The sequence below is a fragment of the Nomascus leucogenys genome, chromosome X, assembly GCF_006542625.1.
Source record: "Nomascus leucogenys isolate Asia chromosome X, Asia_NLE_v1, whole genome shotgun sequence".
NCBI lineage: Eukaryota > Metazoa > Chordata > Mammalia > Primates > Hylobatidae > Nomascus > Nomascus leucogenys.
Genome location: NC_044406.1, coordinates 44754688 through 44781736, shown reverse-complemented (window position 1 = coordinate 44781736; position 27049 = coordinate 44754688). Strand labels below are relative to the sequence as shown.

At 41.0% G+C, this 27049-nt stretch overlaps 2 protein-coding genes across 2 annotated transcripts in view; one reads left to right on the top strand and one right to left on the bottom strand.

The window, feature by feature from the left end:
- Positions 1-27049, top strand: part of CHST7 (carbohydrate sulfotransferase 7) — a 194258-nt gene that overhangs the window by 98712 nt on the left and 68497 nt on the right. The window lies entirely within an intron of this gene.
- The window catches only part of SLC9A7 (solute carrier family 9 member A7), a 148501-nt gene that overhangs the window by 66301 nt on the left and 55151 nt on the right, over positions 1-27049 (bottom strand). The window contains exons 2-3 of the mRNA XM_030806702.1: positions 3270-3469; positions 623-700 (exon numbers count right to left, since the gene is read on the bottom strand). Of these exons, the coding sequence (XP_030662562.1) occupies positions 623-700; positions 3270-3469 (278 nt within the window). The remainder of the gene's footprint in view (positions 1-622; positions 701-3269; positions 3470-27049) is intronic.

Sequence of the window (27049 nt, the reverse complement as noted above, 5' to 3'; positions counted from 1 at the left end):
ACTGGCAACCACTAATTTGTTTCCCATTCCTATAATTTTGTCATTTCTACAATGTTATGTAAATGAAATCATAGAGTATATAACCTTTTGAGATTGGATTTTTTTCACTCGGCATAATGCCTTTGAGATTCATAAAGGTTGTTGGGTTTATCAATAGGTTGTTCTGTTTTATTGTTGAGTAGTACTCTACGATATGGATATACCATAGTTTAACTATTCACCTATTACAGAACATTTTGGTTGTTTCCAGTGTTTGTCTATTACAAGTTGGTATGAACAATCATGTGTAGGTTTTCATGTGAACATAAGTTTTCATTCCTCTGGGATAAATCCTTAGGAGTGAAATTGTGGGTCATATGGCAATTTCAACTTTAGTTTTATTAGAAACTGCCAACTTGTTTTCCAGAGTGGCTGTACCATTTTACCTTCCCACTGGCAATGTATGGGAGTTCCAGATTTTAAAACAGAAATGAATCATTGATGAAAAGTCAACTATAGTCTCTGAGTGGGTGCAGAACAAAGTAATAAGCAATCTGGGAGAAGAAAAATAACTAGAAAATTATGGAGGTAAATTAACACAGAGATTCACATGATTTCAGAAATACTGGCAAAAACCTCTTACCTTCTTTAAGCTGTATCCAGCATGAAAAATAATTGGAGGCAGAAGAATGTTGAAAAATACTTCTGGATCGAATGTTACCTGAAAATTTAAAAAGAAAAAAAAGCCAATTTTTTATTTAACTCCAATTCATGCTATAACATCTGCTTAATATTTGAAGCCATTGACTAAAGTTTGAATATTTAGAGCAAACAACATAAACGTGAAAAATCATGCACTTATCCCAGAGGAGAAGCTATGACTCCCCATGGACTGGCATGCTCTTCTCCCCATAACACTTTTGCCCTTATGATCTTGCTTATGCTGTTTTAAAACATAATAAGACACAACAGTTTCACGCAATTTTGAGAACTCACAGAAAGCTTCTGGCCAGTGTTTTTCATAAAAACATCTTGGCCAGGCACGGTGGCTCACGCCTGTAATCCCAGCACTTCGGGAGGCCGAGGCGGGTGCATCACAGGGTCAGGAGTTCGAGACCAGCCTGGCCAATATGGTGAAACCCCATCTCTACTAAAAATACAAAAATTAGCCAGGCATGGTGGCAGATGCCTGTAATCCCAGCTACTCGGGAGGCTGAGGCAGGAGAATCACTTGAACCCAGGAGGCGGAGATTGCAATGAGCTGAGATCGCACCACTGCACTCCAGCCTGAGCAACAGAGCAAGACTCTGTCTCAAAAAAAAAAAAATCTTGATTTTCATCACACATTTATAAAGGCTCAACTGCAATAAAAGATGCCATCGTGATTCTTTATTAACTTCCTGGATCCTCTCACAGAATCCTTTATAGACAAAATTGTGCTGAATTTAAGTCTCTTTTGAGTGATCAGCCTTCTGTGACACTTGATGTAGCCTAAATCAAAGTCACCAGTGATGTTAGTGGCTTCCTGAACATCAGCATAAATTGGGCAACTTTAAAGGAACTGAAATTTCTTGTAGGTTTGATACAGGGAAATTAATCAAATTACTCTGAAACTTTTAGAGAGCAAAGTTTTATCATATCCAGAAAAAAATTAAGCATGCTTCTTTTTAAAGAATTTGTTCATGCTGGTAGATTATTTGGCTTGTGTTTCAATTAATTATTTTTAAACCTTCATTCTAGTTATTCAATATTAACTTTTTTGTTTAGAAACTGGAGGTGTTAATCAGCCTAATAAAAGTAGACTCTTTCAAATGATGCTTTATTCTCTCTTCTTGTTAAAGATAAGAGTGTTCTGCAAAGCAGGGAATGTCAGAATGAGAAGGAGCCTTGGACAGTACCTACCCAATATGAGGACACTGGGCCCAAAGGCAGTGAAAATTGCTGGATGCCACCAAACCCAATAATGTACAAACTAGCACAAGGGTTTTCTGACACTCAGTCCAATGCTCTTCTTATCAACCAAGCTATGTCAACATGTCTCTTTTCCTTCAACTAGCAACAATCATCCTGGCCTTGTTTGTTCTCCCACCTTTGCTTTGTGCAGCAAAATTTTAAACAGACGGGATTTAAATAAATAGGTTTCTAAAGATAAGAGAGCAAAAGTCAGCTTCATCTTCTATTATGACATGAAAGATGGAAATGTGTTGGTATCATTTCCCTTTTCCCCCATCTTATCCAATATGAAGGGCTCAAGCTGCCATTTCCAAACAGCCATTAAGTGTGGTATTTACATTGGATTTCATTCTCCGTTGCGCTGAATTTCAGAATGTTTATGAAAACCCCATGCTTTCTTATGAAGAGTTGAGAGCAAAGAGTACTGCTATTAGGGACACAGAAAAGATGGTCATGTTTAATGCTCCAGGTGGAGAATAATTTTCCTTAAGGATTAGAGTAGATTCCAAAAACAACAATAATTTAATTTCTGGAGCACAGGCTACAGTCTGCCTTTCACTGTCAGCCTTCACATACCTTAGCCTTGTGCTGTATTAAAAGGGGCTCCCCACAACCTGGATCTCCCAAGACAGCTATACAGAAGGCTTCCTTCTGATAAACCTGGTCTATAAGGTAATGGAGTATACATCAATTAATACAGATCTCTTGCTTATCCTGGAAATTACCCATGCAAGGAGATGTATAATGCTTTTTCATGTGGACTATGTTGCTACCCCAACATTAAATGAAAATGCTTGGACTCAAATTCTAAGACAACAAGATCTTCTTCTTCCCCTGAAGATTCATTAAGCCTCTGGCATCAATCATCAATAAGAGTAAGCACTCAAATATTTGTAGGATATAGCAAAAGAAACATGAAGAACTAAGAATTACCCTTCTGGATACTGAATAAATTAAGCTAAAAGTGAAATCAATCTTATTTTAAGAAAGTAGCAATATAATCCCTAAACCACAGGAAGGATAAGAGACATAGCAAAGAGGAGATGGTGGCTGGATAAATGAGCTGAGTGGGGACGTGCAAACCCATTGCACAATCAGGGGCCCATTTCAGCTACAGATGCTAACAGACCCACAAAGGTCACCAGCTGAAAGGCTCAAGTTAAAGATCTGGTTCTTCCTTCTCCTCATCATGGACCAAAAAGCTTTGTAACAAAACAGAGAGCCAGGAATGTTACTGATAATCCAGCAGTTGTAAGGATTTCTCTCCACAAGGTCAAGACAAGTCAGGGAATCAACAACCACGTCAGGACAATGATGGCTGAGTGTCCCCAGCTCACCTTCCGTAGCATATCATTCTGTTCTACGCTGTTGATCTTGCCAGGGCTGATTTCTCCTTTCAGAGTGTATTCGAAGAACTTTCCGCTGACATTCACTAATAAGGTACTGAAGGCCCTGTCTTCCTGAGTGCAGCTGAGTGATTTGTCACGGCCACTGGTAGCAGGAGTACCATACCTCAGGATCACCCCAACGATGAGCCCTGAAAGAGTGGAAAAAAACTCATCAGGCCTGAGGAAGGATAGAGAAAGTGTGGAAATAATGGCATAGTTGACTTTCAACAACTAAGAAATGCAGCAGTAATCTTAGAAACTGGGCATGGGGTATGTATTTTAGGAGAAACTGCATGGGCCTTCAGGATTGAAAGGGTTAAGCATCCATCTATTCTGGTCCGATTTAAGTTGCTCAGCCACCAGGAGGACAAGGTGGGACAGTACCTTCGGTGGTATTATGACACTGTGAGCACTTTTTTGTTTTTTGAGTGGTCTCGCTCTCTCACCCAGGCTGGAGTACAGTGGTGTGATCTGGGCTCACTGCAACCTCCGCTTCCCAGGTTCAAGCAATTCTCCTGCCTCAGCCTCCCAAGTAGCTGAGACTACAGGCACCCACCACTACACCTGGCTAATTTTTTTTGTATTTTTAATAGAGACGAGGTTTCACTATGTTGGCCAGGCTGGTCCCGAACTCCTAACCTCAAGTGATCTGCTGGCTTCAGCTTCCCAAAGTGCTGGGATTACAGGTGTGAGCCACCACACCCGGCCAGCCCTGTGACCACTTTTAACACCTGAGCATGTCTGATTTCTCAGGCTTCTAGTGGAGGAAGATGGGATGACAAGCAGCAAAGATTTTTCTGGCCAGGACAGCACAAAGCAGAACTGCTGAGCTCTTTCATTTCACTCAGCATTATCCCTCAAGCCAGTCCTGCTGCCATGTGCCAGCAAGGACCAGGCCACTGGAATTTCTAGTTGCTATAAATGTAACTTGCTTTGCCACGCATCAGAGGAAAGGGGAGAAAAAAGAAATTCTTTTGCTTAGGTCATTTGAAGCACTGGTATCATGGAGAAGGTAATTACACCCCTTGGGAAGTGAAACACTGCAGTGTACACTTGAAGAGTCAGGATTCAGGGGCTGGAGAGCTGGCTTCTTGGGGCTGTAGTTATGAGATGGCTAAGATCATCAGCTACAAGTATGTAAGTCTCATACCCCTCTTAGTAGGGCTCTCCCATTAGGGAAAAATAAAAACAGCAAGATCATGTATAAGCATTCAATTGTGTGAATAAGGAAGGAGTGTGGCTCCCTGGACCTGAACATGAGTCAGACATGCCCAAGTAAAAGTGACTGAAAGATTTAAAAAAAAAAAAACAAAAAAAACAGCCATAAATGACTATCAGACACTTTCTATAATTCTCTCAGGAGGAAAATTTCAGACTTCTCTCTAAATTCAGTTATTTGCTGGCAATATTAAAAGACAGAATAATATATTTGCTTCCTCATCTCATTTTGCCATTAATGGAGAAAGTTGCATGAGAAAAAGAACGATGTTTACTGTCTTCCATGTGTAATGTTCTACAATGTCTCTTATCACCAAGATATATAAGAACTCACAAGACATTGTTGAATAGCAAATAAAATATAAAATCTAGAAAAATACAGTTCTTTAAGCCAAAATCTGCATCTGTGTTGCATTATTATAATTATTATAGACCCATATTAGCAGATACTTGCAGTTTGTTGACTTGTAATAAAACAACTTGATTTTTTTTACAACTTAAAAATGAGTTTCTTAATAATCTCAATCTGACCAGATATGAAACAATTTGAAAACCTTTAAAGGCATATAAGAAAAACCAGACCTTTCATTTTATTTTATTTATTTTTTTGAGACAGAGTCTCACTTTGTCACCCAGGCTGGAGTGCAGTGGTGCAATCTCGGCTCACTGCAACCTCTGCCTCCCGGGTTCAAGCAATTCTCCTGCCTCAGCCTCCCGAGTAGCTGGGACTACAGGCATGTGCTATCACACCCGGCTAATTTTTGTAATTTTAGTAGAGACAGGGTTTCACCATGTTGGCTAGCCTGGTCTCGAACTATTGACCTCTGGTGATCCACCCATCTCGGCCTCCCAAAGTGCTGGGATTACAAGCGTGAGCCACCATGCCTGGCCCCAGACCTTTTAAAAAACATATTTTAAAAAAACATATTTATCATTACCAAAGAGAGATGTCTGTAGGGAAAAGTAATGAAAGCTCCATAACTCAGATAGTGCTAGCTGTCTGGTAAATGGGCCAAAAGCAGTCACTTAAGGTCTTCAGAGCCAATCTTTCGTTCAGGTCTTATTGCTAGAATTTATATTCATTTCTTCCTGTAGGATGACAAACCAGATGACACTAGAGATGGTCGGCTGGCATTTACTCTGTCCTGCTCTGCTCAGCCTTGGCAACAGACTTCCTAGCTGGCAGTCTCTTTGCCATCTTGTGGTTCAGGGTTTTCTGGGTGTCTGTGCTGGTAACTGAAGTTGTGGGGTGCCTACACTGACATGGCTGCTGGCCTTGGGTCTTCATTACTGTTCTAGGTGAGGAGGGGCCCTGGAGATTCGTGGTCTGTAACCCCAATACGTAATCTGTCTCACTGACCTACCTTTTCTCCTTCACCCTGGTGGTCAGCACCCTCCATCACTTGTCTCTGCACAGGAGGGTTAGAACACTCTAGTCAAGACTCATAGGGTCTCTGCAAGGGAAGAGGCATCTTCCGTGTGCTGTTAGGCCTGACGTTGAAGGGAACTCTCCAATCCTTCTTTTCCCCACTCTCATTGTTCTGGTAATTGTGCTGGTGACCGTGTGGAAGACCCCCATGGTGCAGATAACATCTATAATGACTTCAGTCTACTGCATCTGTACTGCCTGGCACTGGAACTCCACCAGGGCCTGCAATCTTTGCTGCCTGTGTACCCTTTTCTCCTTCAACATCGAACTCCACAGCTTCTCCATTCCCTGTACTGCCAGGGTGTTTCCTGGGGGTTATTCTTCTTTATGACAATCTGGCATACAAATACATCTCACCCAGTGTCATTCCTGTGGATGAAACCATATATATTTCTTACACTGAACCATCTTACTGTTCCCAAACTTTCACTGGGATAACCTTCTTGTCCTGTTTGCAGGCTGCCACTCCCTCTGCCTCTGCCCATGGTGTCATGCCAAGTGTCTCAGCCTCACTTCTCATGTTTGCGGTCACAGTGATGGTGACTGGGGCCAGCTGTGGCAGCAGTGGCCCCTTTGCAGGTGTGATGGTAATGAGATTGGTGGCAGTGGAGCTGTTCAGGGCTCTGGGGGGCTCTCTCTCCACTCTAGATGGAACTCTGTGATGCTTTTTAGTCTTATTTCACTCCCTGGTTAGACAGTTATTTTCTGACGAAGTTTTACATGACAAAGACGACTCTAGCCCTTCAACATTCATCATAATACAGGATGATCTGCAGCATCTGGAGGCAGCTACTTGGAACATGATTTAACTTAAATGTCATCAGGAAGCCAAAATAAGTCATTTACAGACTATCTTTCTCCTAAAAATCAGAACCTGCTTCATGTAACTCATTGTTTCTTGATTTTTCTAACCTAATTATTAGCAGAGCTAATGGAAAAACTGAAGCATACTAGCAAAGGTCCTCATGAATACTACTCTAACAAAAGAGAGGGTTTATATTTATAGACAAATTCCGCAATTACAGGAAACATTCTTCAACTCTCTTCCAGTAATCATCACTATCATATTTACAATCATCACCAGATGACGAATATTGTTTTTTAAAGTTGTAAAACCTTTTCTTCTCTACCCTGGGCCCAATGCGCTCATATTAAAGATGGAAGGGAGACAGCGAAGGTGGTGATGCTGCCCCCTTGTGGTTAAAATATGGCAACACAAAACACCACAGCAGAGATGTAAGGTTAACACCATCCTGATAGTTTTGACCAAAAATATACCAAGCCACAGGGTACACCACCAACTCAAGGTAGAGTTTGGGTACCTCCCCAGACATTTTAGATTCATATTTATTACCACTATATTCCATGGCATGATATTAAGTTCATATTTGGCGTTCTCCAGTCGAAGAAAGAATAGGATATTAGAACTGCAGGAAGGTAATTAGGTGAGAAAATGATAAAGACTTGGAGAAAACATGAACAGCATATTTTCATCTGCTGGATCTCGGAGACATCCTGACAGGGAACTGTGAAGTGGTCATAGCTACAAGGAATTAAAACATGCACTAGTTTTTTTTGAAAGCTTCAGAAAGTTCAGTATTCATAAAAAATGATGGAGAGCAACAGAGGCACTAATGATTTGACCAGATTAACAGCCTAGTGTTCTAGATCACAAAGAGAAATAACCTACTATGTGTTTGGGCCAGGGAAAATGGCACATAAAATGTCAGCTGATAAAGAGACAATCACTGATTTCATAGGTACATTACTAATGAAAGAATTGTTTTGAACTTTTACAGAAAGCAAATATGGATGAAATTCCTTTGACATTTGATGTGGGTTAAAACAAGATGGTAAACTCCAAAGGGGTAAAAAATCGAGACTGTTTCAACTTGTGGATATGAAAAAAACTCACTTCACAACTGTACTTGCATATATATAGTTTATGTATGTGCTTATCCAAAACTTGGTAGTATGATGAAGGAATATAATCATGAGAGCAACGTGTGGTTTAAAAATCCCACGGGTTCATTAAAGAAACCAGCTCCCATTGGTCTGGTGCCAGTTTTCCTTTTGTGGCTGAGGCTGTTGGGAGGAGAGCTGAACAAGTGGACAGGTGAGGTTTAATTCTAGACAGCCATCCATCAGCTACAATATTTATTTATTTATTTATTTATTTTTAGTTTTTTTAAAATTTTTTTTGCACACAAAAACAATAAACATTTTCTAAAAATACATACAAACAAAAAGATGCGTATCAAACATATTAGGAAGGTTGCACATGGGAAGACGGGGAATAGAAATGGGGAGTGGGAATTAAAGAAAATGAGAGAGGGACTTTATATGGATCAGTGATAATAACTCAATCCTCTATCCTCACTTCCCAGACGATGGGTGGCCGGGCAGAGGCGCTCCTCACTTCCCAGACGGGGCAGCCGGGCAGAGGCGCTCCCCACTTCCCAGACGATGGGTGGCCGGCAGAGGCGCTCCTCACTTCACAGACGATGGGTGGCCGGGCAGAGGCGCTCCTCACTTCCCAGACGATGGGTGGCCGGGCAGAGGCGCTCCTCACTTCCCAGACGGGGCGGCTGGGCAGAGGCACTCCCCACTTCCCAGATGGGGCGGCCGGGCAGAGGCGCTCCTCACTTCCCAGACGATGGGTGGCCGGGCAGAGGCGCTCCTCACTTCCCAGACGATGGGTGGCCGGGCAGAGGCGCTCCTCACTTCCCAGACGGGGCGGCCGGGCAGAGGCGCTCCTCACTTCCCAGACGGGCGGCCGGGCAGAGGCTCCTCACTTCCCAGACGATGGGTGGCCGGGCAGAGGCGCTCCTCACTTCCCAGACGATGGGTGGCCGGGCAGAGGCGCTCCTCACTTCCCAGACGGGGCGGCCGGGCAGAGGCGCTCCTCACTTCCCAGACGATGGGTGGCCGGGCAGAGGCGCTCCTCACTTCCCAGACGATGGGGGGCCGGGCAGAGGCGCTCCTCACTTCCCAGACGGGGGGGGCGGGCAGAGGCGCTCCTCACTTCCCAGACGGGGCGGCCGGGCAGAGGCGCTCCCACTTCCCAGACGATGGGTGGCCGGGCAGAGGCGCTCCTCACTTCCCAGACGGGGCGGCCAGGCAGAGGCACTCCTCACTTCCCAGACGGGGCGGCCAGGCAGAGGCGCTCCTCACTTCCAGACGATGGGTGGCCGGGCAGAGGCGCTCCTCACTTCCCAGACGATGGGTGGCCGGCAGAGGCGCTCCTCACTTCCCAGACGGGCGGCCGGCAGAGGCGCTCCCACTTCCCAGACGGGCGCCGGCAGAGGCGCTCCTCACTTCCCAGACCGGCCGGCAGAGCGCTCCTCACTTCCCAGACGGGCGGCCGGGCAGAGGCGCTCCTCACTTCCCAGACGGGGCGGCCGGGCAGAGGCGCTCCTCACTTCCCGCGGCCCGAGGCGCTCCTCACTTCCCAGACGGGGCGGCCGGGCAGAGGCGCTCCTCACTTCCCAGACGGGGCGGGCGGCAGAGGCGCTCCTCACTTCCCGGACGGGGCGGCCGGGCAGAGGCGGTCCTCACTTCTTCCCAGACAGGGCGGCCAGGCAGAGGCGCTCCTCACTTCCCAGACGATGGGTGGCCTGGCAGAGGCGCTCCTCACCTCCCAGACGATGGGTGGCCGGGCAGAGGTGCTCCTCACCTCCCAGATGATGGGTGGCCAGGCAGAGGCGCTCCTCACCTCCCAGACGGGGCGGCGGCCAGGCAGGGGCTGCAATCCCAGCACCCTGGTAGGCCAAGGCAGGCGGCTGGGAGGCGGAGGCTGCCGCGAGCCAAGACCACGCCACCGCACTCCAGCCCGGGCCACACGGAGCACCGAGTGAGCGAGACTCCGCCCGCAGTCCCAGCACTTCGGGAGGCCGAGGCGGGCAGAGCACTCGGGGTCAGGAGCCGGAGAGCAGCGTGGCCAACATGGCGAAACTGCGCCTGCAGCCAACGGAGGAAAAGGAGGCTGGCGAGCGCTAGCAGTCCCAGGCAGTCCGCAGTGCGGGGCAGCAGCGAGCCGAGTAGATGACATGCAGCCTGGGCCACAGAGGGAAAAGAAAGAAGAAAGAAAAGGAAGGAAGGAAGGAAGGAAGGAAGGGAGGGAGGGAGGGAGGGAGGAAGGAAGCCGCTACAATATTTAAATGTCTATGTTAATAAGCCTTTGTTACAGAGGAGAACAGGTACGTGGGCGCACTGTTCTTTAGTGAGACCTCATTTTTTCTTATGTAAGGTACTGAGGGTAGATGATCACCTGATCAGTGTGGCCACCACTGTGGAGTTTTTTACAGCACAGTAGGGGTTGTTATGAGTTTTAAAGCTTCATCTGAAATTCCAAGAAAAGAAAGTATCTCATTTTGCATCCAGTTACACGGTGTTTGAAGATGGTAATAACTATTTCTAATTCAATGAATAAAGAGAATCCAATGGATTCCAGCAGTTGACAATGACTTTTCAGGTTTGGGGGTCATTTACATGACTTGGATTTTGAGAATGAATAATACAGCCCTTTCAATACCTTGTTCTACTTGTTCTGCTACTTATGCAGCTGTGTTATTCGTCGATATATCAGTTTCAAGGAGAATTCATTCAAAATATTTTTGTTCCTTGTTTTGAATATGTGGTGAAAACAAAAAGCAATTTTATTAAGGTACAATTTACATACCATAAGATTCACCCATTTTAGAGTATACTATTCAATGATTTTTAGTATATTCACAGAGTTGCACAATCATCACTGCGATCTGATTTTGAAACATTTCCATCTGCAGTCACTTCCTTCTTCCTGCTCCAATTCCCAGGCAACTACTAACCTACCTTCTGTACTATAGATTTGCCATTTCTGGACTTTTAATATAAATGGTGTCATACAATATGTAGCCTCTTGTGTCTGGCTTCTTTCACTTAGTGTGTTTTCAAGGTTTATCTATGTTGGAGGCATGTATCAGTACTTCATTCCTTTTTATTGCCAAATAGTATTCCACTGTACCGGTGTATCATATTTTATTTGTCCATTAACTAATCAATAAATGCTTGAGTTGTTTCCCTTTTTTTGTTAACGTGAATAATGCTGCTATGAACATTTGCATACAAGTCTGTGGACATGTTTTCATTTCTCTAGAGTAGATACCTAGGAGAGGAACTGCTGTGTCATATGATAAATCTATGTTTAATATTTTAGAAACTGCCAAACTACATTGGGAAAATGTATTGTTTTACATTCTCGCCAGCAACATATGAGAGTTATAGTTTGTTGGCCGGGCGCAGTGGCTCACACCTGTAATCTCAGCACTTTGGGAGGCCGAGGCAGGCGGATCACCTGAGATCAGGAGTTCGAGACCAGCCTGACCAACATGGAGAAACACCATCTCTACTAAAAATACAAAATTAGCCGGACGTTGTGGCACATGCCTGTAATCCCAGCTACTCGGGAGGCTGAGGCAGGAGAATTGCTTGAACCTGGGAGGTGGAGATGCAGTGAGCCAAGATCGTGCCATTGCACCCCAGACTGGGCAACAAGAGCGAAACTCCGCCTCAAAAAAAAGAATTAAGTTTGTTTACGGGCACAGCAGCACTTGTTATTGTCTTATGATCATACCTGTTTTAGAGAATGTTCAGAGGTATCTCATTGTAGTTTTAATGTGCATTTCCCTAATGCCTAAAGATGATGAGCATCTTTTTATGTGCTTATAGGCCATTGTATATCTTCTTTGGTGAAATGTCTCGTCATTCAAATCTTTTGCCATATTTTAAATCAGGTTCTCTTATTGAATGGTAAAAAAAACCCCAAAAGTTTTGTTTTCTGGATAGAAGTCCCTTATTGAAAATACAATTTGAAAATATTTTCCCCAAATCTATGACCTATTTTTTTCCTTTCTTTTTTTAAATTTCTCTGATGTTGTCTTAAAAAATTTTTTTTTGCTTTATTGTTATACAATGAATTATTTTTTCTTTTGGTGTACAGTTCTATGAATTTTAACACACATATAGATTCATGTAAGCACCACTGCAACAAGGATACCAAATAGTTCTACCACTCCCCCAAAACTCTCCTGTACTATCTCTTCACACTGATACCTTCATCCTACCTGTTAACCCCAGCAACCACTGTTTTTTGTTTTGTTTTGTTTTTTCCATTACTAGAGTTTTATCTTTGCAAGGTTAAATACATGGAACCATGCAGTATGTAACCTTTTGAGACTGGCTTCTCTCACTCAGCATAACACCTTTGAGGTTCATCCAAGTATTGTGTGAATTAACACTTCACCCCATTTTCCTGCTAAGTTGTATTCCATTGTATAAACACTCACCTACCAAGGGATATCTGGCTTGTTTCCAGATTTTGGCTGGCACAAATAAAGCTGCCATGAACACCCATGAACAAGTTTTTATATGAACATGTTTTCATTTCTCTAAGGTAAATACCCAGAGTGGGACTGCTCGGTCATATGTGCAGCATATCTTTAACTTTATGAGAAACTGCAAGCCATTTCCCAAAGTAATTATGCCTTTTTTTTCAGTTCTTTTTTTTTTCTTTAAGTTCTGGGATACATGTGCAGAACGTGCAGGTTTGTTACATAGGTATACATGTGCCATGGTGGTTTGCTGCACCTATCAACACATCATCTAGGTGTTAAGCCCCACATCCATTAGGTATTTGTCTTAATGCTCTCCCTCCCCTTTCCCCCTACCCCCTGACAGGCCCTGGTGTGTGATGTTCCCCTCCTTGTGTCCATGTGTTCTCACTGTTCAACTCCCACTTACGAATGAGAACATGTGGTGTTTGGTTTTCTGTTCCTGTATTAGTCTGCTGAGGATGATGGCTTCCAGCTTCATCCATGTCCTTGCAAAGGACATGAATTCATTCTTTTTTATAGCTGCATAGTATTCCATTCTATATATGTGCCACATTTTCTTTATCCATTCTATCAAAGAAATACCATTTGACCCAGCAATCCCATTATTGGGTATATACCCAAAGGATTATAAATCATTCTACCATAAGGACACATGCACACGTATGTTTACTGCAGCACTATTTACAATAGCAAAGACTTGGAACCAACCCAAATGCCCAACTATACCATTTTTTAACCACTGTCCCCTACAGCATCATATGAGGATTCTAGTTGCTCCACATCCTCATTAACATTTGGTATTGCCAATATCTCTCATTTTAGCCATTCTATTGTAATAGGTGTGTAGTGGTATTTCACCATACTTTAAATTTGCATTTCCCTAATGGCTGATGATGTTGAATATCTTTTTGTGTACTTATTGGCCATCCTAATATCCTCTTCAGAGAAATGTTTCTTCAAGTTATTTGCCCATTTTAAAAACTGGGTTGTTTTCTTATGGTTACATTTTGGGTTCCTTATATATTCTAGATACAAGTCCTTTGTCAGATATATGATTTGCAAATACTTTCTACCAGACTGTAGCTTGTCTTTTCAGCCTCTTGACATTGTCTTTGGCAGAGCAAAATTTTTTTACTCTGATAGATTAAATCTAATTTATCAATTTTATTTTATTGCTTGTGGCTCTGGTATCATATCTAAAAAACACTTGTCTAACCCAAAGTTATGAATATTTCTTAAGTTTTTAAGTGTTTTAGAGCCTTGATGCTTACATTTAGATCTCTGATACAATCTGAGTTAATTTTGTGTGTATGGTGTCAGGTTAAGGTCCAAATTCATCCTTTTGCATATGGATATCTAATTGCTCCAGCACCATTTGTTAAAAATACGGTCTTTTCTTCAGTGAATTCTCTTGGTACCTTTGTTGAAAATCAACTGACCATAAACCCAATGGTTTATTTCTGGAGCTGGTAGGAGAAATGGGAGCTGGTGGTCACTGCAGTCTATTCCACCTGCCTGTGATAAATCATCCAGACCATGGATCTGGCAGGGATGGGAGCAATCTTAAATGCCATAGACACCTACTATTCTTACCAAGATTCAGTAGATTTTCTTTAATAAATGTTCCTCAATTTAATTGAGCTTTCGTCAATTTCCAGAGACTAAATAGTTATTTTTGACAACTTTGTCCAATTTTATTGCTGTGTTTTGGGAAGAAGATTCATTGAGCTCTCACACAGCCAGAAGTCCTCCCATGGGCATGAATAACAGAATTCCTACATGCTTGTTATCTTGCCATGTTTTATAAATGTATAAGAAGCAAAAATTTACTGAAAATGTTTGCTTTTGTATATTGTAGCAAATTAATTCTAAGGCATTATTTCTTGCTATTTACCAACTTTTCCTGATATATTTATTTTGTCTGGTAGTAATGAGGCAGCATAATGGAGAAGAATTTGGTAGATTCAGTGACAGAAGACCTGGGTAGGTAACTTCACTTTCCACCTAGCTACAATCCAGCACAAAGTACCTCTCTGCTGCTCATTTCTAAAATTGGGCTATTGTAAGAATGTAGTGAGAACATGCATATGTCAAAACCCTTTATAGACTGTCAAAAGCTGTACAAATGCTGCTTTTTATGAGCCCTTTAGAATTAGTTATTTTCCTTTGCATCATCTCTTGCTATAAAAATAGTGCATATTGGGGATGAAGGTTAGGAAGACAAGTGATGTGTGGGCTGGAGCAAAATAGAAAAAATATCTCTAGAAAAGTAGCTACAGAACTCCCTGTTTTTGAAGTTGTCCTGTCCAGCAAAGGCACAGGACACCATAACTTACTTATTTGTCCCTCTAGCAGCTTCCCAGGTGCCTGTAAAATGAGCACTTCTACAGCAATTTTACAGTTATATAGGGTTTTGACCAGAGGAAAATTTCAAGGGTAGGCATAATTGTCCTTGTATAAATGCTGATTTATTTAGAAGATTCTCCCAGGGATTTAGCAAAACACATAATGATAGTAATAAAACAGTATCATCATATAATGTATCATCATCAATCTTTGTGGCACTGTAGATTGGTAAACAGGCCAAAAAGTAAGCAACCTTACTCTATCAGTTTTCTTTTAATAAGAATTAAAAGACTGCAAGAAAGACAGGTTTCATGGAGCTAGCAACCTTACTATTAAAAATTCCCATTAAAATGGGAAATAAGTATCTGCCATATAATGGGCTAAACCTGAAGTGTGAGACACAAGCCACTGATTTTATTGCTCAATTTCTCTAATGCATTCAGGTCACTTAAAATCAGATGACCTGCATGGCATCATTAGGAAGATTTTTTTCAGAATTGCTTGAGATTCAGCATTGGCACTGAACCATCCGAATGAGATATGAAGCCCACCACAAACAGAACCACAGGTCCTGCCTGCTTGTCCAAGGAAAATCCCTCTGCTTGTGTTTCCTACATACCTAAGGTATGTCTACAGTTGCCCCACACTCATTTTATCCAGATCTCATGCCACTACAAAATGCCAATGTTGGAAGGGACAATACAAGTCCAATTATCCGTCACATTTATAAAACACTCTGTCCAACAGCAGACAGGTCTTATACTGTGGTATTCAGAGTCATCTTGGGGAACCAATTAAAATACAGGTGCCTAGAGTCTCTCCTGTAACTTCTCATCCTGTAGGTTTAGGGAGTGTTTGAGGTATTTGGATTTAAAGAAGTTCCATATCTGATTTCAATGCATGCTCAGAAATGAGAACGAATGGTCTCTAAGCTTCTTACCATGATATTATACAGCTCTTTTTTAAATACAGACAGTGAGGGGGCTCACCATCTTCCAGGTCTATCCTTTTTGCAGCAGGACAACACTGGCTATCTAAACAGAGTCAAAGTTTGTCTCCCTGTAGCTTCTGCCCACTGGTCTCAGGCCCCTTTATTATGACCACTGAGAAGCCATACTTCTCCAAGCTCTGGATTCCCACCTCACCAGAATTTTCTAAGTGCCAGTTGTATGAATAAATCCAAATTGTACAAACAAATACTCGTTCTGTGAAAAATGAATGACCAAAATGTAAGATTTATACACTGAAAATTACAAAACACTGCTGAGAAAAATGAAATGACCCAAATAAATGGAGAAACATCCCATATTCATAAATTAGAAGACTCAATATAGCTAACATGACAATTCTCCCCAAATTGATCTACAGACTCAATGCAATTCCTATCAAAATTCCCGCAAACTTTTTGGCAGAAATTGACAAGCTGAGCCTAAAACATACATGGAAATGCAAAAGCACCAGAAGATCACAAATTACCTTGAAAAATAACAAAGCTGGGTAAATTTCACTTCCACATTTCAAAACTCACTACAAAGATAGTGTGGTAGTGGTATAAGGATAGACACATAGCTCAATGGAGCAAAACTGAGAGTCCAAAAATAAAATGGTATGTTTATGGTTAATTGCTTTTCAATAAAGATGACAATGCAATTCAATTGAGGAAAGGACAATCTTTTCAACAAATGGTGCTGGGACAATTGGATATCTACATGCATAAAGATGAACTTAGACTCTGACCTCATACTATATATAAAAATTAATACTATATATATAAAAATTAATTCAAAATGGGTCAAAGACCTAAATCTAAGAGGTTAAAATTATACAACCTTTAGGAAAAAAAGCCTAGGGGAAAAAAATCTGTGAGTTCCTAGGTTAGGCAAATTTTTCATTGATATGATACGAAAAGCACTAACAATAAAATAAAAAATTGATAATTTAAATTTTATCAAAATTCAAAACTTTTGTGCTTCAAAAGACATTATTTGGGAAGCCAAGGTGGGAGGATCACTTGAGGCCAGGAGTTCAAGACCAGTCTGGGCAACACAGTGAGATCTCATCTCTACAAAAAAATTGCAATATGGATGGAGCTGGAGGCCATTATCCTAAGCGAATTAAGGCAGGAACAGAAAAACAAATACCATATTTTCTCACTTATAAGTGGGAAATAAACGCTGAACACATATGGACATAAACATGAGAATAATAGATATGATGAACTACTTGGGTGGAAAGATGGGGAATGGGTTGAAAAACTACCTATTGTGTACTATGCTCACTACCTGGGTGCAATATACCCATGTAACTAACCTACACATGTACCTTCTATATCTAAAATAAAAGTCAAAATTTAAAAAAAGAAGACTGAGGTGGGGGGACCACTTGAGCCCAGACGTTTGAGGTTACAATGAGCTATGATCACACCACTGCACTCCAGCCTGTGTGACAGAGCAAGAACCTGTCTCTTAAAAAAAGAGAGAAAAAAAGACATTATTAAGAAAATGATGAGGAAAAAACTGCAGACACATATTTGATAAAGAACTTGTATTTAGGATATATAAATAAATAACTCCATAATAAGATAATTCAATTTTAAAATGGGCAAAAGATTAGAATAGACATTTCACCAAAAGAAATTATGAATGACTAATAAGCACATGAAAAGATGGTCAACATTATAGATCATTTAGGAAATGCAGATTAAAACCATAATGAAATATCATTTCATGCCCACTAGAATGGCAATAATCAGAAATACAGATACTAACATATGTTGGAGAGCATGTGGCAAACCTAACCCTCATACGTTGTTGGTGGGAATGTATAATTGTGCAGCCACTTTGGAAAACAGTTTGCAGTTTCTTAAAAAGTTAAAAACAAACTTACTATACAACTCAGCAATTTACACTCTACCCTAGACTAGAATTGAAAACAGATGTCCACACAAAGATTTGCAGACAAATGTTCATACTAGCATTATTCATAACAGCAAAAAAAATGAAAACAACTCAAATGTCCATCAACTGATGAATGGATAAACAAAATGTGGTCTACCCATACAGTAGAAAAAGGAATGAACTTGATACATGCTACAACATGGATGAACCTAAAAGATATTACACTAAGCATAAATGCTCAGCGAAAGCCAGTCACAAAAATGCCACATATTGTATAATTCCATTTCTATGAAGTGTCTAGGACAGGTATATCTACAGAGATGGAAAGTAGATTTGTGGTGGCCAGGGGCTAAGGCATGAAGGATCCTATTGGGATGATTAAAATATTCTGAAACTGAATTATCATGGTCACACAACTTAGTGATTTTACCAAAAATCACTGAAATTGTATATATGAGTGCATTTTATGATATGTAAATTATATGTCAATAAAGTTTTTTTTTAAAAAAAGAGCAAATGAGAAAATGAATCTAGAGATCGCATGTGCGATCCTTTTCCAGTACTAGTATTCCATAATTTTCCATTAAGTATCTCTCAAAGTGAGAACTGAACCGATGTAAGACCAGCAGACAATATATTCTGTAGTGCAAGGGCTACACGCATGAATACCTATATGCAGATCAAATATGTAACACAAACATAAATCCTTCAGGACCCTGGAAGAAACAGAGGGGAATATACAATGACTCTCAAGAAGTGATAGCAGGTTAACTATATAGGTGGTATATTTAAATGCAACTTTACTATTATTTTTTCCAATGGGAAACACAGCCTAAATGCCACTTCCTCCAAGAGGCCCTCCCTGACTCCCTAAGCTAGGCTAGGTTCCAAGGCTTTGTAGTCCCACTGCACTATGTGCTTCCTCTTTTGTAAACATGCCACACTTTGTTATAAGCATCTGGACAGTTGGTCTGCCTAGCTGGTCCAACTGTCAGCTCCATGGGAGGTGGGGTGTGGGGGATTTGTTGAATTCCCCTCTGTATCCTTAGCACATGGAAGTGCCTGGCATACTAGGTACTCAAAACATATTTGCTGGCTGGCAATCAGATAGAGGCTGAATTACACTCAAACCTACATATTAAGAGTACCCACAATGAAATATTAACAAGAGTTGGTATCACACTTTGGACATGAGAAAACATTTCTGACTTTAGAAAAATTTCTTTGAATCTCATTTCTCCAACTTTATTTTTTTACTTATTTATTTATTTATAGACAGAGTCTCGCTCTCTCGCCCAAGCTGGAGTGCAGTGGCGCAATCTCGGCTCACTGCAACCTCCACCTCCTGGGTTCAAGCGATCCTCCTGCCTCAGCCTCCTGAGTAGTTGGGATTACAGGCGCCCGCCACCACACCCGGCTATTTTTTGTATTTTTGGTAGAGACAGGGTTTCTCCAAGTTGGCCAGGGTGGTCTTGAACTCCTGACCTCAAGTGATCTGCCTGCCTCAGCCTCCCAAAGTGCTGGGATTACAGACGTGAGCCACTGTGCCCAGCCTCTCCAACTTTAAAATAAAGAAAATGTCAGCTGGACCATAAACCTAAAATATTCTTAAAGCACAGACGTCCTTAAATGAAAACCCCCTTCCCACTCCCCAGCCCTGAAAAATTACAGGTTTAGCATTACAATACATGAAAGCTTCTACCAACCAAGTGCTTAGGAGCAACCAAAAAGTAAATCAATAATTCTATCCTGTGAAAGTGATTAGATATTATAACCCTGGTTTTGCTTACTAAACATAGCTCAAAATCACTGTTTTCTTCCTTCCTTCCTTATTTATTTATATATTGATGAATTAATATTTCTTCATTCATGCATGCATTCAAAAAATATTTGCGTACCCACTATGTATCAGGCCCTATGGTAGAAACTGGACATATGGTAGTGAAACATATATTCTGCTGTCATGGAGTTTACAATCTGAAAGAGCAGATAAACAAAAACAGTGACTGCTAGCACCATGTGCCAGACACTGTTCTAAGCATCGTAGGCATATTAACTGAGTTAATACTGAAAACAATCCTTTGAATAAGGTACTATGACTATTCTTATTACATTGCTGAAGAAACCAAGGCAGAAAGAGAAACAGAATTTTGCCCAAGGTTACACATAGGTCACATGCAAACTGAGGACCTGAGATTCAATCCCAGGTTGTCTGGCTCCAGAGTCCCAGGACTGGTCATGGCCAATGTGCCAATCCACCTCAACCATCTTTTGCCTGGACTTCTTCAGTAACCTCCTAACTGGTCGTGTCGATGGAGTGACTGTGGGAGATCATAAACAGGGAGGGCCAAATAGTCCTGGCTATTTCTCCCCACTCTCAACTCTGACCTGGCTCTGAACTCTAATTCTATCTGGCCTTACTTGGCTGAACTGACGCACCTATTCCTTACCTTTAAGCTCTTTATTTATTCAGAGCTGAGGTTCTAGGAGCTGATTCAACAGATAGAGGTTTGCTCATAGTAGAGACTGGAATAAAGGTCAATACATTCTGGGAAAACAACTCCTGTGCAACAGACTACTACTGGTACATAAAGTCAGAGTTCATTAAGGTAACTGTCCATCTGAAAAGCAATTATCAGACTCACGAGTTGAGGTGATGATGACTACCAGGTTCCCAGCTGAAGCAATTTGGGATAAGAAGGTGACTTTTATTGAGATTATGGCACATAAAGTGCTATATTACAAAAACTGAATACAATTTTGAAAGTGGTCAAAGGATACAAAGTTTCAGTTAGATAGGAGGAATAAGTTCAAGAGATCTATTGGACAACATAACTATAGTTAATAAAATGTGTTGTATTCTCAAAAATTGCTAACAAAGTAGCTTTTAAGTGTTCTCACCACAAACAAGTGAAAAGTATGTGAGGTAATGCATAGGCTAATTAGCTCGAGTTATGTTGCAGGAAGTCAGGGACCCCAAACGGAGGGACTGGCTGAAGCCACGGCAGAAGAATGTGGTTTGTGAAAATTTCATGGACATTTATTAGTTCCCCAAATTAATACTTTTATAATTTCTTATGCCTGTCTTTACTGCAATCTCTAAACATAAATTGTAAAGATTTCATGGACACTTATCACTTCCCCAGTCAATACCCTTGTGATTTCCTATGCCTGTCTTTACTTTAATCTCTTAATCCTGTCAGCTGAGGAGGATGTATATCGCCTCAGGACCCTGTAAGAATTGCATTAACTGCCAAATTGTATAGCATGTGTGTTTGAGCAATATGAAATCTGGGCACCTTGAAAAAAGAACAGGATAACAGCAATGTTTAGAAAACGAGAGATAACCTTAAACTCTGACTGCCGGTGAGCTGGGCAGAACAGACCATATTTCTCTTCTTTCAAAAGCAAATGGGAGAAATATCGCTGAATTCTTTTTCTCAGCAAGGAACATCCCTGAGAAAAAGAATGCGCACCTGGGGGTGGGTCTCTGAACTGGTCCCCTGGGCGTGGCTGTCTCTTATGGTCGAGACTGCAGGGGTGAAATAGACCCCAGTCTCCCATTGTGCTCCCAGGCTTATTAGGAAGAGGAAATTCCCACCTAATAAATTTTGGTCAGACCGGTTGCTCTCAAAACCCTGTCTCCTGATAAGATGTTACCAATGACTATGGTGCCTGAAACTTTATTAGCAATTTTAATTTCACCCCAGTCCTGTGGTCCTGTGATCTCGCCCTGCCTCCACTTGCCTTGTGATATTCTATTACCTTGTAAAGTACTTGATGTCTGTGACCCACACCTATTCACACACTCCCTCTCCTTTTGAAACTCCCTAATAAAAGCTTGCTGGTTTTTGCGGCTTGTGGGGCATCACGGAACCTACTGACATGTGATGTCTCCCCCAGATGCCCAGCTTTAAAATTTCTCTCTTTTGTACTCTGTCCCTTTATTTCTCAAGCTGGCTGACGCTTAAGGAAAATAGAAAAGAACCTACGTGAATATCGGAGCAAATTCCCCGATAGAGTTAGCTATTCCACAGTGTATAGATATTTCAAAACATGTCATACACAATACATACAATTTTTGTCAATTAAAAATTTTAAAGTACATGGGACATAAATATATCATAATAAAAGTTTGTCATTTATGGACTGGTTGTTCTCTCTCCCAAGCCTGGGAACCCCTACTGGATATGGACACCCAGCCTGTGCCATGACTTACACTTTGGAATAGTTTAGCTATTACCATGGATTTATATTCCAGTGCCTAAACACCTTTGTAGTGCTGAGACGTGACCTTTTAAGTATTAAGAATTAACATATTACCTTTTCAATAATTTCTTGGGGAAAGGGATTTGCATACATTTTTTTCACTCCACTTTGTTGGACAGTAGGCAGAGATTCATCCTTAAAAGGGCTCAGAATCTGGAGTGTGGGGGAGAGGTAGCTACTGATAACTCTTGACGATACAATAGAAAATCTGTGACTCACCAACCTGGGAATAGTGCTGCTCTAACAGTGGCTGAGTTTAATTAAAGAAATAACCTGAGTCAATAGCTCTTAAGACAAAAGTTCTATCTCATCCCCTTAGAACAATACACTTAAAAGAGTGAAATTCAAGCCCATCAGCCAAGAGTTTGACCTCCAATCCAGTGCCCCTCTTCTTCAACAGCTGAAATTCCAAAGATTTAACTCAAACCAAGATGGAACAAGTTCATGTGATTCAAAATACACCATTAATTTTAAGTAGTTTCCTCATATACAAAATGTTACAGTTAGTAATAAGAGGAGGAAATGATTTTAGGTCTTATATACTACTTGAGAAAACTAGACATGGAAAATGTAGTTATACTGTGCCATGAAGCTCTTGGGTGAGACACCAGGAAGAACTTGCCATCGTTGCTGTGCTGCATAGCATTTCTCTATGGGATACCACGTACCTTCTTCTGATAGTCTTTGCAAAAGAACATGCCCATTCTAATGTTGAATGGAAGAGGTGCTCATTGAAAACTAGAACCAAGGAGGAAGACTTGGGCTTCACAACCGAACTTTTTACTGAGTTCAATATGGTATCCAAGTGTAGGTTGATTACACTTGCCTCATTCTAGTTGGGGCCTGTGCTGGCTCAACAGTCCGAGGACTTGGAGGGATTATTGCTGCCTATTCCAGGACTACGGTCTCAAGAAGTCAATTGTTGCCACATACCTAAGCCATACTCTACTAGCTCTGCACTAATAAATGAGACATTGTGATTGCTACCCATCTGGCTCCTTTATCTCGCAACTGCTTCAATTTGGTAGAGAATTTAGAGTATCACTAGTTAGATCCGTCAAGTCCCAACAATATAGAGGGGCACCCATATGTACTCTTAAACACATTTTCTTTAAAATGCTTCTAAAATAAAATTCACAGGCCATGCACAGTGGCTCATGCCTACAATATCAACACTTTGGGAGGCTGAGGTGGGAGGATTGCTTGAGCCCAGAAGTTTTAGAATAGCCTGGGCAACACAGTGAGACCTCGTATCTACAAAAAAATTTAAAAATTACCCAGGCACAGTAGTGCGTGGCTACTCAGGAGGCTGAGACGGGAGGATCACTTGAACCCAGGAGTTTGAATCTTCAGTGAGCCGTGATTGCACCACCGCACTCCAGCCTGAGTGACAGCCAAACCTTGTCTCAAAAAAATAATCACAGATATATTTGAACAGAAAATAATGGGAGTGCAGCAGATGCCTGGGTTAGGTCCAAGGCCCTTTGGAATTATAATGTCAGCTTTCTGTTTTAAATCAGTTGTATGAATATTTGTTTCTGTCCCATACTCTGACATTTCCCAAAATCAAGGACAGTGTGCCTGTGGCTGAGGGATCATTTAACACATTTTTATTGCTGTTTTGTCTATTTCTCCCTTTAATTAAACTTACTAATCAAATCCAAGTCAGTTGCCTAAGGACTGGACCTAAAAGGTTACTACAGATGATCACAAACTTTCCTGACCTGCTTGTCACTCTTTAGAGACCCAGGTCAAGATTTTCAGCTAAACATCAGCTATGCTTTGAAATAGATTAATCAGTCTTTCCTCTGAGCTTCTGCCAGGAACTCTCTTTCCACTCTCTCCTCCATAACTATCTTCACTGGGTTAACTTTTAACCATTCTTTAAGTCACAATGTACATATCACTTGTAAGAACTCAATCATGCAGGTACACTGATCTTGGACTTCTAGCCGCCAGAACTGTGAGGAAATAAATTTCTCCTGTTTAAGCTGCCTAATCTGTGGTATTTTGTTATGGCAGCCCAAGTTGACTAATATACCATCTTTTTGGGAAACTGCACGTAGCTTCTCTAGACCATCAACAACATCCCTATTGCTAAGTCAGATCTCACCTCCCAACTAGTAAACATTTCTTTTACAGATGAGAAGTTAAGGTACCATTGCTCTAACATGGGGTCCCTAACCCTTATTCCAGATATGTTTTTAGGTTTCTTTTTCCCTTTTCCCACACCACCATCAAAATGAACTTTTTTGATCTTCCAAAGGAGACTTCTGACATATAACCTCATGTTATGAACTCCACTTTTGTAGATGGTATTATCCTAAGGCACTAACCAAGAAACTACTTAACTTTGGTTCTCCCTGATTAAAACTGATGGGGCCAGATGGAAGATTAATTTTCACTAATGCTCTTAAAACATCACATATTTTGGGGAGATGCTGAAAATATGTTGTGTTTAGAAGTTTTATCATAGGCACACAAGATATAATTTTTACTTAGATGACCAACACAACAATTCTTAAAAAGGGGGATGAAAATTTGAGTTCAAATTAATTATCAAATATACTAGTAAGATGCTTTATCCCCTTAAAAGCTCTTATTATGGGCCGGGTGCGGTGACTCACACCTGTAATCTCAGCACTTTGGGAGGCCAAGGCGGGTGGATCACAAGGTCAGGAGTTCGAGACCAGCCTGGCCAGCATGGTGAAACCCCGTCTTTACTAAAAATACAAAAAATTATCTGGGCATGGTGGCACATGCCTGTAGTCCCAGCTACTCAGGAGGCTGAAGCAGGAGAATTACTTGAACCCAGCAGGCAGAGGTTGCAGTGAGTCGAGATCGCGCCACTGCATTCCAGCCTGGGCGACAGAGCGAGACTCGGTCTCAAAAACAAACAAAAAACAAAAACAAAAAGAAACCCTTATTATGAAATATATCAGCTACATGAAGCACTAGATATAGTACACCTCAGGGGCAAAGTATACCATAATTGGGAAGGAATACATGGGGGAAGTGGTTCAAAGGCACTGGTAATTTTCTGTTCCTCAAGCTGGGCAGTGAGTATGGAGATGCTTATTTCATTTTTTTCTGCATATAAGCTACATATACTATTTTGTATATTTAATATATTTTACAAGAATTTATCAGGATAAAAATGATCTACCGGACATCTGGGTGTCCACCACTCAGCTTAATCAATAGCACATTACCAAGAGAGCTAAGCATCCTTGGTATCCCTTCCCACCCAAGTCCTTCGATTCCCATACCCCATTCTCTGGACACTGCTAGACTGAATTTGGTGTTTACTGGGCCCTTAGAGTAGTATTACAGATATATGTTGTTTAACTTTGCATGTTTTTGAATTATATATAGTATGGATTATTAGGTAACCTGCCTTTTTTCTCCCCACAATACATTTGTGAGAGTCAACCAGATTGACACATGGTTCTGGTTCATGTGGTCTTGCTGCTGTGTAGTATTTCAGCATATGGATACATTTTCTTTCTTCCTCTCTGTGGCACTTTCTGGATAATTTCTTCAGATCCATTGTTCAGTTCACCAGTTCTCTTTTCAGTTGTTTTTAAAAATATAATTTCAACTTTTATTTTAAATACAGGGGGTACATGTACAGCTTTGTTACCCAGGTATACTTGCATGATGCTGAGGTTTGGAGTATGGATCCTGTCACCCAGGTAGTGAACATAGTACCCAACAGGTAATTTTTCAATCCACACCCCCATCTCCCCCTCTCATAGTCCCCAGTGTCTATTGCTTCCATCTTTATGTCCATGTGTACTAATGTTTAGCTCCCTGTTACAGGTGAGAACATGCAGTAGTTGGTTTTCTGTTCCTGTGTTAATTTGCTTAGGATTATGGCCTCCAGCTACTTCCATGTTGCTGCAAAGAACGTAATCTTGTTCTTTTTTATGGTTGTGTAGTATTCCCTGGGGTATATGTGCCACATTTTCTTTATCCAATCCACTGTTGATGGGCACCTAGGTTGATTCCATGTCTTTGTTATTGTGAATAGTGCTGCAATGAACATATGAATGCATGTGTCTTTATAATAGAACAATTTATATTCCTTTGGATATATACCCAGTAGTGGGATTACTGGGTCAAATGGTAGTTCTAAGTTCCTTGAGAAATCTCCAAACTGCTTTCCACAGTGGCTGAACTAATTTACATTCCTATCAACAGTGTATATGTGTTCCCCTTTTCTGTGCAGTCTTGCCAGCATCTGTTTTATTTGACTATTTAATAACAGCTATTCTGACTGGTATGGGAGGGTATTGCATTGTGGTTTTGATTTGCATTGCTCAAATGATCAGTGATAATCAACTTTTTTTATATGCTTGTTGGCCACTTGTATGTCTTCTTTAGAGAGGTGTCTGTTCCATTGTCCATTTTTTAATGTGATTATTTGTTTTTTGCTTGTTGATTTAAGTTCCTTATAGATTCTGGAAATTAGATCTTTGTCAGATGCAGAGTTTGCAAATATTTTCTCCCATTCTGTAGACTGTTTACTCTGTTAATACTTTCTTTTGCTGTGCAGAAGCTCTTTAATCAGGTCCCACTTGCCTACTTTTGGTTTTGTTGCAATTACTTTTGAGGACTTAGCCAAAAAATTCTATGCCAAGTCTGATGTCAGGAAGGGTACTTTCTAGGTTTTCTACTAGGATTTGTAGAGTTTACATTTAAATCTGGTAGTCTAGTGGTTAGGATTCAGTGCTGTCTTTTCAGTTCTTTATCTTGAGTTTGTAATTTCAATGAATATATTGCATTTCTTGGAATTCGATTTGGTTCTTTCTCCAACATGCTTGACTTTCTGTCTGTCAGCAGAATCTGAACTAAGAGTTGAATATATTTACAACCCTCAGCTCTGTAGTCTGGCTGTTGCTCACTTATTCCAATCTATATCATAGGATAGGCAACACCACATTATTATAAAAGGCCTAAATGTCTCCTCCAAAGGGTACCAACTAAATAAACTGTTGTCCACTCACATAATGGAGTCTATAGCCATTACATTAAAAAGAATGCAGCCACTCTACACACATCCTATGCATTAGGTGGAAAAAAGCAAGACGAAAAACAAGTTGCATAACATGTTACCTTTTGAGGGGAGATAAAAATCTATCTCAGGTTTATAAATGTATCATAATTCCGTGGAAGGGCATTTACAAGAAAATG